Source organism: Geotrypetes seraphini, chromosome 16, assembly GCF_902459505.1.
Source record: "Geotrypetes seraphini chromosome 16, aGeoSer1.1, whole genome shotgun sequence".
Taxonomy (NCBI): Eukaryota; Metazoa; Chordata; class Amphibia; order Gymnophiona; family Dermophiidae; genus Geotrypetes; species Geotrypetes seraphini.
This window is the reverse complement of record NC_047099.1, coordinates 5,812,117-5,826,769: the sequence shown is the minus strand read 5'-3', so window position 1 is coordinate 5,826,769 and position 14,653 is coordinate 5,812,117. Positions and strand designations below refer to the sequence as shown.

The following is a 14,653-nucleotide window of genomic DNA, read 5'->3' as shown; positions in this document are numbered from 1 at the left end:
CAGGTACTAAATGAATAGGGAATAAAGAATTTAGGTTAAGGACTACTTACAGTTCACAGACCTGGGGGGCTGCTGCGGGAGCGGACTGCTGGGCACGATGGACCCCTGATCTGACCCAGCAGAGGCAATGCTTATGTTCTTATGTACAATTAAATAATAAAAGAAGAGAAAAAAAATGTATATTATATATATAAAAAGAATTCCATTATTAAATAGGATAGACCTGACCCATACAAACAGCAAACACACTCAAAAACATTCACTCCTATATAAAATAATTTAAAAATACCATTGATCTTTTGAAATTTTGCAGGACTGATGACTGAGGATCTAGATTCTAGAACATTTAGAATATATGAGTAATATCAGATTGAGTTTAACATAATTTTAAAGGATTTTAGATTTGCCTCTAATCTTAGCTCTCGTGACATATATTTGCAAAAGAGAATTACAAGTTTTTCACTCCACCTCTAGGGTACATCACAGGCTAACTTAGCTCCTCCCATCTGTGTTTCTCTTTTGCATGTGGTTGCAGTGTGTTAGTTCTGATTTCACCAATTTATTATTTTTAATTTGACATTGTTTTGTTCCCTTTCGCGGTTCTTTTGCGTTCTACAGACATTTGAAGTAGAGAATGACACAGGGAAAAAAATCTGTCCCTGTCACCGCCCCGTCCGCGGTCCACCGTCCCCTTCACCGCCCAGTCACCGCCATTCCCTTCACTGCCCCGTTACCGTCACTGCCATCCCATTCACCGTCACCGTCCCCGCAGCATCCAGATAAGCCTTAGTACTGCAATATTTAGCTTATTCCTTTCTTATAAATCAAAGTTCTGGCTGCTGAACTAGAGAAAGAGATGTTCAGCTGGCAGGGCTTTGTTTATAAATTTTTATCAACACAACTAATATACTACTTTATCCTAAAGCAATAAATAAATAGAATTTTTTTTTCTACCTTTGTTGTCTGGTTTCTGCTTTCCACATCTTCTCATTCAATTCCTTCCATCCACTGTGTGTCTTCTCTCTGCGTCTTCCATTTGCTGTTACTGTGCTTCTCCCTTCGCCCTCCCCCCCAATTGGTCTAGCACCCATCTTCTTCCCTCCGCTCCCCCATAGTCTGGCATCTGTCTTCTTCCCTTCCAGTGTCTTCTCCCCACTCTGTCTTCCACATTTCCCTTCAGGGTCTGTTCCTCTCTACCCTCTTTCAATGTCTGTTCTATTCCTTTCTACCACCACCCTTCCCTCCCTCCTTCACCATCTGTTCCTTTCTACCACCCTTCAGCTCCTCTCGCATGGCTTATCTATCTACCTCCCTCCCTCTTATTTTCGAGACACGTTACAATGTAATTTGTGCAAGCCACTGGAGCCTGCGAGCTTGGTCCCTGTCCCATCCCCACAAACCATCTCGCTTCTGTGTTCCAATTTTCCCCATTTCTAATATCTCCCCTATGTATCTGCCATTGCCCCCCCCTCCCTGTGTCCTTATACCATCCCCATGGCATGTCCCCTTTATGTCTCTGTCCCTATGCACATAATTTCCCCTCTTTCTGTTACCTTCCTGTGTCCAGATTTCCCCTATCTTCCTCTTCCATACCAGTGTGTCTCTTCTTTTCAACCCCATCTAGCTTCTTTCCCTCTCTCTTTCCCCGCCCCCCTGCTTCCAGCATCTGGCTCACCTGCCTGTCCTCCCCTTTCTTTCCTGCTGTGGTTTCCTTTTTTCCCTCTTCATCCCCCTGGCCCAGAATCTTTTTCCCTTTCACTCCCTCCTTCCTAGTGTGAGCCGGGAACACACGCGATTGCGCGGTCCAGCAGCCCCCACCCGCCCGATCACAGCATTTAGCCAGCTCTCTCCCTCCACCTCACGTTATATGCTGTTTGCCGGCTTTCTTTTTCCCGAGCCGCACGCGTTCAAAAAGATGCGCATGTGCGGCTGCGCGAGTTGATCAATCTTCTCCTCTCCTGCAACTTCCTGTTTCCGGTTGTGTCAGAGGAGAAGATTGATCAACTTGCGCAGCCGCGTTTGCGCGTCTTTTTGAACGCGTGTGGCTTGGGAATAAGAAAGCCGGCAAACAGCATAAGGTGAGGTGGAGAGAGGGAGCTGGCTAAACGCTGCGATCGGGTGGGTGGGGGCTGCTGGACTGCGCGATCCTTGATGCCTCACTGCGGAGACAAGACCATTCACCGCTCCACGGGGCGGTGAATGGCCTTGTCCCCGCAGCGACTACTATTTTTTTTCCCCCGTTTCGGTGGCTTACTCGCGGCTAGCCACGGGTAACAACCACCGTGTCATTCTCTAATTTGAAGTGCTGCCTGCTTGAAAATTCAGACTTCGGTCAAGACCTGATCCCTTCAGGGTACCTGTCTGCTAGTCTTCCTTGGATGTTAGGGCCGTCCCTGACCTTATCTCACTCTCTGTTAAGCAGGAAGCCAAGCGCAGACTGTTCAGCATGCTTAAGGGGCTCAGCAGTGTTCCGGAGGGTGCAGGCTGCGTTTTCGCACCTCTGCCCATCTCCGTGCACAGTCAGTTGTCCGTAGGGGTGAAGGCATAGTCAGACAGTGGAGTCTGACCGGCAGCCTGAAGATCAGCTTGAGGACAGCTTTTCCAGCAGTGTGGCAATGAATTCTCATTCTGGCTCTTAACCGGGACTAGAGAGCAGCTGCAGTTTCTGTGACCAGCTTTTGTGAGTAAGAGGAGCCGACAGACTCTAATCACAATTTCTAAAACTTAATTTCAAAGGGTTTTGAGTTTTTTCTAGTGATCCTCTGTATTCCTTCCACCTGAAAAATGCTATTTTGGTAATTTTTTAAGTTTGGGAAGTGCTGTTTTTGGTGTGAATTCGGGTCTGGTGGCCATCTTGGATTTTCAGCAATTTTTTTTTTTTTTTTTCTTCTACGAATCCCTACTTCTTTAAAATTCAGATTTTTGCCTGGAAAACTGCTGGAATGGGGTCCTGAGGGTCTGCTAGTTTTGATTCATGCCAAATTTTAGCAAATTTGCCAGTGTTTTTGCGCCACGTGGTGCGGTCTGCAAGGTTTTCACAGTATCTTTACTTTTAGGAGGGACAAGCGGGGTGGAGGATTGGGAATAATTTTAGGTCGATAAAGTTAGTTACCCTGAATTAGAATATATGTTAGTGTCACTTAATGATGAGCTATCTAGAGATCCTTTGGGAATACTTTTGTTTTATCGCCCTCCTGTACCCTGGAAGGATTCTACAAAACTTATTTCAAATATTATAACTGATGCTCAATTGAAATACTCAAGGTTGTTGATCACTGGAGATATCAACCTTTACTTGGAAGATACTGCAAACAAAGATACTCTAGACTTCACTTCTCTTTTGAACTCTCTTAGTTTATCTTTACCTGTAAAAGCCACTACACATGAAAAGGGTCATATGTTAGATCTTATTAGCTTTACAGATCACACATACCAACAAACCAAGTTAAATGAGGTTCATTGGCAGAAGGTTCCTTGGTCAGATCATTTTCTTGGGAACTTCTGTCTTCCGATTTTTACGTTTCCTTTCAATGATGATGAGCAGCAGAAACGAACTATAACCACCAGGAAAAAAAATCGAGTCAGAGCTCTTTTGGTCTAACGTACTAAAAATATTACCATGTATTTCTGCTGATACATTATCAGAAAACATTAGGAAGGAATGGATGGGATTATCTGAAAGTACTTTTCAAACTTTATCCCCTTTAACAACTAAATTGGTGAGCTATGCACGGAAAGCACCCTGGTATTGAGACTTGGGAGTGATCATCAGCGCAGACATGAAAACTGCTGATCATGTGGAGAAGGCTTCATCTCAGGCAAGACAATTGTTAGGTTGCATCCGCAGGAGTTCCGTCAACCGGAAGCCTGAAGTCATAATGCCATTATACAGAACCATGGTGAGACCTCATTTGGAATACTGTGCAATTCTGGAGGCCACACTACCGAAAAAATGTGCTGAGAGTAGAGTCGGTGCAACGGATGGCCACCAGGATGGTCTTGGGGCTCAAGGATCTATCGTACGAGGAAAGGCTGAAAAATTTGCGGCTGTACTCACTCGAGGAACGTAGGGAGAGAGGAGACATGATCGAGACGTTTAAGTATATTACCGGTCGTATCGAGATGGAAGAAGAGATTCTCTTTCTCAAAGGACCCTCAGCCACAAGAGGGCATCCACTCAAACTCAGGGGCGGGAAATTTCATGGCGACACCAGGAAATATTTCTTCACTGAGAGAGTGGTTGATCCTTGGAACGAGCTCCCGGTGCAGGTGATCGAGGCAAACAGCATGCAAGAATTTAAGAGCAAATGGGATGCCCATGTGGGATCAAAATACAAGTACTAAAGGAAGTATCAAATAGAATCTAGAAATACAAAATTACTTCCTGTCAAATTTTGTAACAAGCGTAGCTGTGCCTCAGAGACCGAGTCATCCACCGGTAGGCTTGTATCGGACATTTAAAAGCTGAGCATCTTTAAAGTCCGCCGCCATTTTCAAAGAGAAAGTTTTGCAGAGGAGCTAGGTCGATTCCTGTTCCGTAAGTTGCTACGTTAAATTTTGTTAAAAGAATGTAACATTGCATTGAATTTAGAATTAATATAACCTTTGTCTTTTAGGCACTGTCAACCATTTCCCCTGACGAAGCCACATCGGGTGAAACGGTGGCCCCGTTGGGATACAAACAGTGCTGACAACTGACTCAGATAAGTGCTTTTCAAATAGATGCACTATCTTATTAAAGTCTTTGGTATTTATGTTTCTTAAAACTAATTTTTAAAAATGAAAATATAAAAAAAGACAAAAATATATAAAAATTCAAAAATAATAACGTCAAAAAATTAGATGCAGCAAGCATATGCCTGATGCCAATGAATGAGAATCTGACCGAAAAGTGGCAATAAGTAAAATTGTGCTGGATGACTCGGTCTCTGAGGCACGGCTACGCTTGTTACAAAATTTGACAGGAAGTAATTCTATGCCCATGTGGGATCCCTTAGAGGGTTATGCCAAGGGAACCTGTCACCAGGAGTGGGATCCTTAGGATAGTAGACTTGGGGGTGGGTCAGTAGAGTGGGCAGACCTGATGGGCTATGGCCCTTATCTGCCATCATCTTCTATGTTTCTATGTATTCAGCTTATCATCGAGAGTTAAAACAGGGATATAGAAAATTGGAACGTAAATGGAAAAAAAAACTAACAGATTCAGATAAGAGGATCTGGAGAGCTGACATTAAGAAATATAATTTAGAGATCAGGACCGCAAGAAGAAATTATTATGGCATTAAGATAGCTAGATCAAATAATCAAAGTAGCGCCCTTTTCAAACTTTGGTGGTCATTGATTTCAGTAAAAACAAGACTGAAGCAAAATTGCATTCCAACTGCCGAAGAGTTAGCAAAATTCTTTAACAGTAAAATTACATTCATTTAGGGATACTTTTCCTGCCATTAAACCTGATGACTTTTCTTTAGGTTCTAATGGGTTAACAGTAACTTTTGTGGATCGTTTTTGGAATGTTTTCGATCCAGTCTAGATCTTTTCCTCCTGATGAGTTTTGCAGGGCAGCGGCATGGTTGTCTCTTCCCACATTTGCCAAATTCTACAAAGTGGATGGTGCTGCCTGTCAGAACTTTGCTTTCGGGTTCTCGGTCTTGAAGGCCGGCGCAGCAATCCCACCCTGACTAGTTGGGGGACTGCTTTTGTATGTCCCTATGTTCTAATATCTCACCTATTGCCCTGGAAAAGAAGATTAAGTACTTACCCTGGTAAGCTCTTTTCTAGTATATATGTGAGACATTCTAGACACCCGCCATGTCCTTGCTGTGCCTGCTTGCAGATGTCAGAGTTCAGATGTCTGTTTCCCTATGCTTCTCCTATCTGTTTTGTGGAGACCAGCCAGCCCTTTGGGGCTAGGGAGAGTTTTGTGAATATGTTCTCCATGTTATGGGAGTAATTTCTGAGCTTCTTTGAAGCCTATGTTGACGGCTAATAGAGATGTTTATTTGTTTTGAGGAGAACACTGTCATTGCAGGTGCCTCTACTTTACAGATGGTTCTGCCTCTCTATGCTTGGGTACAAACTGATGGGAGGAGCTAAGCTAGCCTATGATGTACCCTAGAGGCAGAGTGAAAACTTGTAATTATCTTCTGTAAGCCATGTGCATAATGGGAAATAACCCTAAAGTCTAGAATATGTCTATCTACTGGAAAAGAGCTTTCCAGGGTAAGTACATAATCTTCTTTTAAATGGCACCAAGGGAGGGGCCAACAAAAGTCGTATTGTGGATCTGGCCCCAATCCCACAACACCAGAAGAAGAGGTCACAGATCAGAAGACAGGAAATTGTCCTGCAGAGATCGCAAACTCCATGACATGGTATTAGCTGAGTAGTCTCCCATTCTTCAAAGGCCACCAACAGGTTAGTTTTTCAGGATATCTGTAATGAATATGCATTGATAGACAGTTGCATACAGTGAAGGCATGCAAATCCCTTTCATGCATATTCATTAGGAATATCCTGAAAACCTGACCTGTTGGTGGCCCTTGAGGACTTGAACCACTGGCTTAGATCCTATCAGGCTAACACCCTGATTATATCTTCTGTATCTAAACTATGCATGGACTCCTCTCACAACTCTGCGGTTCCCACATTATGGAGTTCTCTTCCATTAGCATTGAAAGCTGCTATAAAAATGTAAAAAAGAGATGGAATCTGGTTCTTTATTTCTTTTTTAATACGTTTTATTTTATAATGCACAAAATATACTAGTGACAACTTTGATAACATGTATTGTTCCTTTGCTTTGTTCTAAGAGATTTTGGAACAACCCACCAGAAAGACAATCTACCCCCAAATAACCAAAACCCTCCCACCGAAATCTGACTTTTTACCCAGCCCATTTCAGATAATCTGTCACTGAGATGATTTTGTACATGTGGTGGAGTCCTCAGTGGTTAGCACTCTTATTGTCCACTGCTGCTTCTTTGTCTTATGGTTGTGATAGTGGGATTGTTGTGACAGTTACACGTGTATTGTCTGTCCTGTTTTTGTTATAAACCTCCCCTCACTTTTCCTCAGTGTCTATTTTGTCCATCTTCGTTTTATCTTTTTTTTATTTTTCCCTCCTCTTTTCTTTATCTCTCTGAAATCCTTTTTTTATCGTCTCTTTTTTTTTCTTCTTTGTCCATTTTCATTGATTCCACCCTTTCCTCTCTTGCTTTTGGTAACACTACTCTTCTTCTGTTTGTAATACTGCTCTCTCGTCTCTCACTTCCTTTTTCCCTACCTCCTTGTCTCTTTTCACTTTTCTGTCTCCCTCTGGATCTTGCAGAATCTTGGGCCCTATAGTGTGAGTAAGACAGCTCTCCTTGGCCTGACCAAAGCTTTGGCTCCTGAGCTGTCTCCTATGAATATCCGGATAAACTGCTTGGCGCCTGGATTAATCAAGACCAAATTCAGCTCTCCAGTGAGTAGTACTTCAATACCTTTCTTCAGGTCTGAGGTGAGGTGTCTTACTCTCTTTGTTTTCTCTCTTTCCAAACACAAATGTCTGTCTGCCTTCCAGATGTGGCAGAACAAGAATATTGAGAATCAGCTGTTGGCAATCCTGGGCTCGCACAGGTATGCATCTGTTGCTTGACTTGTATTGTAGCATTGCATGTCCATCAAGGTTAGAACATAAGAATTGTCATAATGGGACAGACCAAAGGTCCATCAAGCCCAGTATCCTGTTTCTAACAGTGGCCAACCCACGTCCCAAGTACCTAGCTAGATCCCAAGTAGTAAAACAGATTTTATGCTGCTTATTCTAGGAATAAGCAGTGGATTTCCCCAAGCCATCTCAATAATGGCCTATGGACTTCTCTTTTAGGAATTTATCCAAGCCTTTTTTTAAACCCCCGCCAAGCCACATTCACTGGCAACGAATTCCAGAGTTTAATTACACGTTGTGTGAAGAAATATTTTCTCCGGTTTGTTTTAAATCTACTACTTAGTAGCTTCATTGCATGTCCCCTAGTCCTAATATTTTTGGAAAGAGCGAACAAGCGTTTCACATCTACCCTTTCCACTCCACTCAGTATTTTATAGACCTTTATCATATCACCCTGAGCCATCTCTTCTCCCAGCTGAAGAGCTCTAGTCACTTTAGCCTTTCCTCATAGGGAAGTCGTTCCAAATCTCTTATCATTTTCGTCACCCTTCTTTGTACTTTTTCTAATTCTATATCTTTTTTGAGATACGGCGACCAGAACTGCACACAGTATTCAAGTTGCACACAGTATTCAAGCTGTACCATAAGGGCATTATAACATTTTCATCTTTGTTTTCCATTCCTTTCCTAATTCCTAACATTCTATTTGCTTTCTTAGCTGCCACCACGCATTGAGCTGGGGTGATTCAATGTATCTTCAAAAATGACATCTAGATCATTTTCCTGGGCAATGACTCCTAACATAGAATGCAGCATCACATAGCTATAGTTCGGGTTCCTCTTTCCCACATGCATCAGAGCAGCAAGTGATGATATCACATCCTCTGTTTAATTGAAGGGAGCTGACAGCCAAGGCAATTCATGGCTTTGCCATTATGCTGGCACGGAACGGACACAGTATCCCCCCAGAAGAAAACCCTTTCAAAAGTAGCAGTGCCTGGCGATTCAGAGTTGGTTAGGCTGAATGAGTTCCAGATTAATCAATTCCAACTTTCTAGTTGCTTTTCTACATAGTAGGTTATAAGTGAAACCCTCACCTCTCTGCCCTGCACTGTTTATCATACTTGATTTTTCAGAACAGTGAAAAATACCAAATCAGAAATAGGACCCACTTAAATAAATCCAGTGCCCCACTAGGGGGAATACTTGCAGTTGGCTCAGCTTAGAAGATCAAAATGCAGTGTCTGTCGAATTACAGTTCTGTTATCCAAAGTTTGCTTTGTACACTATTGAATAAGAGACATGAAACCTCTCTGTCTACCACCTCTTCTTATCCATAACTTTGCTTAGCTTAGTGGATGATATGTTAGATTCAACAATTCAATCAATGGATCATTCAGAGAAACTTGAACTCTGTAAGGGAACTTCAATGTCAGTCACGTGTGCTTCCTTGCAAACCCATTTCACAAATTGCCATTGGATGGGTTGTCAGCTTTTGAAGAAACATACAGTGTGGTGTCTGGAAAAAAAGGGGCCTTGAGCATTTTTCCAAACCATCCTATTGCAGCAGAAACTTCTGCCTGAAATTTGAGATGTTTCCGAGTACAGTACTTTATTTTTCAACAGGATGCAGCTCCACTACTATTGAAAACCATCTCAAAACACGCTAACTCTGTATTGTAACACCTTTTCAGAAGCTCATGTAAACCGCTCTGAATTGACTTCCTAGTCATTAGTAGCAGTATAGAAGCTTTCAATAAACATAAACTGCCACTAGAAGTATGCAGGGGGCTCACAATCTAATGTGTGTTTTTTTGTTCCTGAGGCAGTGGAGCGTGAAGTAACTTGCCCAGGGTCACAAGGAGCGGCAGTGGGAATTGAACCCAGTTCCCCAGGATCTTAGTATCACAAAACAGTTGAGCTCTTAACAAAACTCCAGAATTCATTGAGCCAATTGCTTCATGAATTTGTTAAAGTTGAAGGAATACACTTTGAACACAAATTATGAATTAACTAAGAAAAAATCCTGAAACTAATGTATTTTCAAAGGTCATACTAAATGTGTAAATAATTGCAAAGTATTTTGAAACTGTTAAAGGGGTCCTGTTTCTTCTGGACACTGATCGGAATCATAATTAACATCTATTGCCCTGCATTAATTATAACCTCAGTATCAGTCTTAACTGAAGGCACCAATAGAATTGCTTCTCTTAGGGGCAGAGAAATACCTTCTGTGCCTAAATGTGACTCACTTTGAATTACTACTGGAAAGGTGATGGCTAAATCCAAAACAGAGCCCTGGAGGGATTCTGTGCCCAGCCTATCACCTTCTTTCAAAGCAAGTGTCTCAACTCATCTTTTGGCATCCAGTTTTCCTGTAATTTCTGTCCATTCTGTACCATTTAAAATGTGTTTGTTCTAAGACACTCCAGACAAAGATGCCATCTAAATACAGAACAGATAAATAAGGTCCTTTACAGAAGGCTGTGGGGCTCATTTTCAAAGAACTTAGATACACAAAGTCCCTATGTCATATGTATAGTACTCAAATCAATGAGAATTCACTGACCTTTTTTACAATGGTTTGATTTGGAAGGAAAACATCCAATGAAATACAAAATGTTTCTTGGTAGCAATTTTTTTGCTGGAAATTTTGACAGTGGTTAGACAGTTTAAGTGCAGGCAGTGTAACATCAGCAGTTATGACCTCTGCCCTGTCTTTGTTGTTTCACCCAGAATTGGAGAAGCACAGGATTGTGCTGGCATAGTCTCTTTCCTCTGTTCGCCAGACGCTGCGTACATCAATGGGGAGACGGTTGTGGTCGCAGGAGGGTCCAAGTCCCGTCTTTGAAGAAGATCAAAAGTATTCAAAGCATACTGTGAATAGTTTAAAACTTATTTTGTGTGAAGCACCTCCACTGAGCCCTGGCCTGCTGTAATGCACTTTTGGGACTCAGAATGGAGAAGACCAACTTCAATAATAAATGATAATGTGATTCCACAATTTTTCATTTTCCCTGTAATTTTTTCATAAATGAACTGCACTAGGATAGTAGAAGTAGAGGAGTAGCCTAGTGGTTAGAGCACTGGGCTGATAACCAAAGCAACCCAGCTCAAATCCAGCTGTAGCTCCTTAGGTGAATAATTTAACCCTTCATTGCCTCAGGTACAAATTTAGATTGTGAGCCCTCCTGGGACAGGGAAATACTGTACCTTGTGTATCTAAATGTTAACTCATCATGAGCTACCACTGGAAAGGCGTGAGATAAATAATAAAATAAATATAAAATAGTTTCTTTCCTTTGTTTACCAGACCCTGAATATGTCAGCAGAGAGACATATCAGTTATTGCAGGATGGCTGGGCATTAAAAAAGGTCAAAGACCAAACAACTGTCAATGTGACTGAGGTGAAATAAAGAATAAAAGAATTTAAAACTAGCATTCAATGTACCACCTTTCTGACATACAATCAAAATAGTTTACATATTCTTATATGCAGGTCCTTTCTTTGTCCTTAGTAGTCTCACACTCTAAAGGGAGGGGGGGTGTTATACCTAGGGCAGTGGAGGGTTAAGTGACTTGTCCAAGGTATAAAGGAGCTGCAGTGGGAATTGAACCTAGTTCATCTTAGCCCGCTGCATCTGGCAAAAACTGGAAAGCAGACCTAAATGAGGAAAGTAGGGATGAGCATAAGCAGTGGCAAACTAGATGCAGAGCAAAAGAGAATTTGAAAAGAAGTTTAGACAAAAACTCGTACCAAAAATGTTTACACGTATGTTTGAAGCCAAACATCAATGACGGAGTAAATTGGAGAGCTAGAAACAAAGAGAGAAAAGGTAGTACTTACGAGGACAAGAACATAGAAAACCTAAATGAATTGTTTGCTTTGGTCTTTACCGAGGAGGATATATTGGGCCATATCCATACCAGAAGATCTAGTATTGCCAATTGGAGAACTGAAAAATAAGAAATCGCCAGGACTGCTTGGGTGTTTGTAGAGGTCAGACTAGCTTTTGTTGTATAGATGAGGATTCTGTTTATTTTGTTCTTTTGGAGGGTTGTGTTCCATTTTTGTTATGTTGCAGAATGTTCAATAAAGAAATCACCAGGACTGGATGATATCACTATATAACACAATTTTTGTTCCTGTGTAGTAAGTGTACTTTCTTACTTGCTTATGCCTAAAAAGTATAGAAAATGTCTGTTGTTTCCGTGAAACAATAATACCTTGCTTTTGTGACCAAGATAGTCAGATTTTGCAATTTACCTATTTAAAATGTGAAAACACTGAGTTTTTATCTTTTTATTGGTATAGTCATAAAAAGCAACATATGAATCACAACATGTATTTTATTGACTTTATACAAAGATGACAACAGAAGATTTAGAAGTGAATAGTTTTTCAAGATTTGCAATTATATTGTAAGTCACTTTCACGAATCAGCCCCCAGCTGTAGTCTCTCATCATATTCTCATTATATCGTTCTTGGTAGTGGTGTTCGAAGTCCAGTCAGGTCAGTGGACTCACTATTTACCATGACAAATTGCATACCCTGAAGAAAGTCAGCAATGTCAGTTTCTACCTGATAAGATGCAGCGAGACCCGGAAACCTGAAGGAAGCACGACGCCAGCTGCGGAAACCCGAGAGAGCATATAATCCAGTATATCCTGGTGGAAGCATTCACCTTTCTCCTCTGAGTAGGCATGTTCTCCTTGATTGTCTCAAGATGAGCATCAAGGACATGGACTTTGAGAGACATATTCTACAGCCCATTTTACTGTAATTTACCAGATTCTCAACCAACTCCATGTAATTTTTGGCTTTGTGATTGCCCAGGAATCCTCAAATACTGCAACAAAGCTGTTCCAAGCCACTTTCTCATTCCTAGTTAGCTTCTTGGGAAATTCCTTGCACTCCAGGATCTTCTTTATCTGTGGTCCAACAAAGACACCAGCTTTGACCTTTGCCTCAGATAGAGTAGGAAAGATGTCTTGAAGGCTGCTGATTCCTTACCTAGAACTCTGACAAATTAGTTTCATTAGGCCCAATTTGATGTGCAATGGTGGTGTCAGCACCTTCTGGGGGTCCACAAGTGGTTCCCTTTTGACATTGTTTCTCCCCACAGAAAACTCTGTCTACTGTGGCCAGTCTCATCTTTGATAGTGCACCTTTGTGTCCCTGCTGTCCCAAAGGCAGAGTTAGCAGTGAAACTTGGTAAAACTGCCTTGGAGACCCATTATAAATACCACCATTTTAAAGTCTTTGATGACCTCCCAGTCATACTCATACTTCAAGGCACCTAGTAAGGTCTTGATGCTGTTGTAATCCTCTTTGAGCTGTACTGAGTGAGCCAGTGGAAGAGATGGGTACTTGATCCTGTTATGGAATAGCATGGCTTTGATGCTCCTGGATGAGCTGTCAATGAAGAGATGCCTCTCTTTCGGCTTGCAGGCGATTCCAGTTGCCTCAAACAGACTGGTCACATTGTGGCAGAAGCAGAGCCCATCTTGATGGATGAAGAAGGTGGAAAAAGCTTGGTAACACTTCCTCTGATCTGTGACTTGCACACTTTTATCTAACAGTTCCACTGCTCGAGCCTAGACGTCAAAAGGGCCCCTAAGTTTACTCAACTTAGAATCAATCTGGAATGTTCTGCAAAAAAGGTAAATTTCAACATATCAATGTCCTGGTCACAAAAACAAATTTTGAGGGGAACAGTAGCCATTTTCTATAATGTGGCATAGGCAATTAAGAAAGAACACTTATTATCCAGGAACAAAAAACAATTTTGTTATATAGTGATTTACCTTAGATTTCTAAAAGAACTCAAACATGAAATTGGTACCCTGCGATTCATAATCTATCCTACATTTGAAACATCTAAAGTACCTGGGAAAACTATAGATCAGTAAGCCTAAAAAAACCAAAATTACTACCATATAAATAGATACGGCTTAATGAGAAAGAGAATATGTTCAGCAAAGGATGGCCTTGACTTACCAATCTATTAGGATTTTTTGGACAGTGTAGGAAAACATGCTGTTGATGGAGAGCAGCATTTTAGCAAGAACATACAAGCAAAAACTAAGACGCCCAGGTTGGGATGTCTCAAGTTCTGCTAGTATTTTAAAACAGGATCTGTTGATTTTAGCTCGTTCCTAAAATACTTGAAAAAATGGACATTTAGGTGCTGTTTACACTCAAATCAATCAGACCTAGGAGAACTCAGACCCCCATTTACTCACCCCCCCAATCAAAGGCACACGGCGCAAGAAGATGTACGACAGCCTTCTAGCAATGCAAGCAGCGAAACTAGACCACCACCTCTCAAACATACTGACAACTATGTCCGACTACAAAATATTCCGAAGGGAAATTAAAACCCTGCTATTCAGAAAATTTATCAAAAACTAAAACATATCCTTATTGTTCCCAATCTTGTAATTTTCCAAGCAAACTCTCAACCATGTAATTAGCACTGCTTCCTGTAACTTTTCCTGGAAATGTCCAGTTATCTTCTGTAATCTGCCTAGAACTGCAAGGTATACGTGGAATAGAAGTCACTAATGTAATGTAGTAAACATTTTCCCCCAAACTGTCACAGAGCACAGTATCCATTGCCATATAATAAAACCCTAAGCGGTGCATGCGCACTCCCACCTGTGTGTTCCGTATGTCCGTGGCCGGAAGGAGTGCGCTTGCGCCACCTACAACTGCCCCACACTCGTGGCCCTGTTTGCATTCCAGTGGCAGCAACTGAGTGGTGGAGAGCACCCCTGCTCTGCCTGTTGACCCTCCACAAACCTCCCGGCTTCAGCAGCGTAGGCAGCACTTTAAACACGCTGCTTCACGCCCTTCTACTGCCGATTTCCTCTGACATCATCGGAGACAGACGCGGGAGAGGAAATCGGCAGTAGAAGGCCGCGAAGCAGCGTGTTTAAAGTGCTGCCTACGCGGCTGGAGCCGGGAGGTTTGTCGGCAGTGGGAGGGTCGGATGGG

General features: G+C 41.9%; 1 protein-coding gene across 8 annotated transcripts in view; it reads left to right on the top strand.

Annotated features, from left to right (window-relative positions):
• The window catches only part of LOC117350934 (dehydrogenase/reductase SDR family member 4-like), a 46,189-nt gene extending 34,426 nt beyond the window's left edge, over positions 1–11,763 (top strand). For 5 of the 8 annotated variants that reach the window (XM_033925687.1, XM_033925683.1, XM_033925685.1 and 2 more), the window contains 3 exons: positions 7,331–7,465; positions 7,565–7,620; positions 10,388–11,763. In XM_033925687.1, the coding sequence (XP_033781578.1) occupies positions 7,331–7,465; positions 7,565–7,620; positions 10,388–10,502 (306 nt within the window). In that variant the 3' untranslated portion in view covers positions 10,503–11,763. Of the gene's footprint in view, positions 1–4,616; positions 5,194–7,330; positions 7,466–7,564; positions 7,621–10,387 lie in introns of those variants that run through there. The other 3 variants (XM_033925688.1, XM_033925689.1, XM_033925690.1) reach the window with 3 other exon arrangements.
• Positions 11,764–14,653: the final 2,890 nt, after the last annotated feature.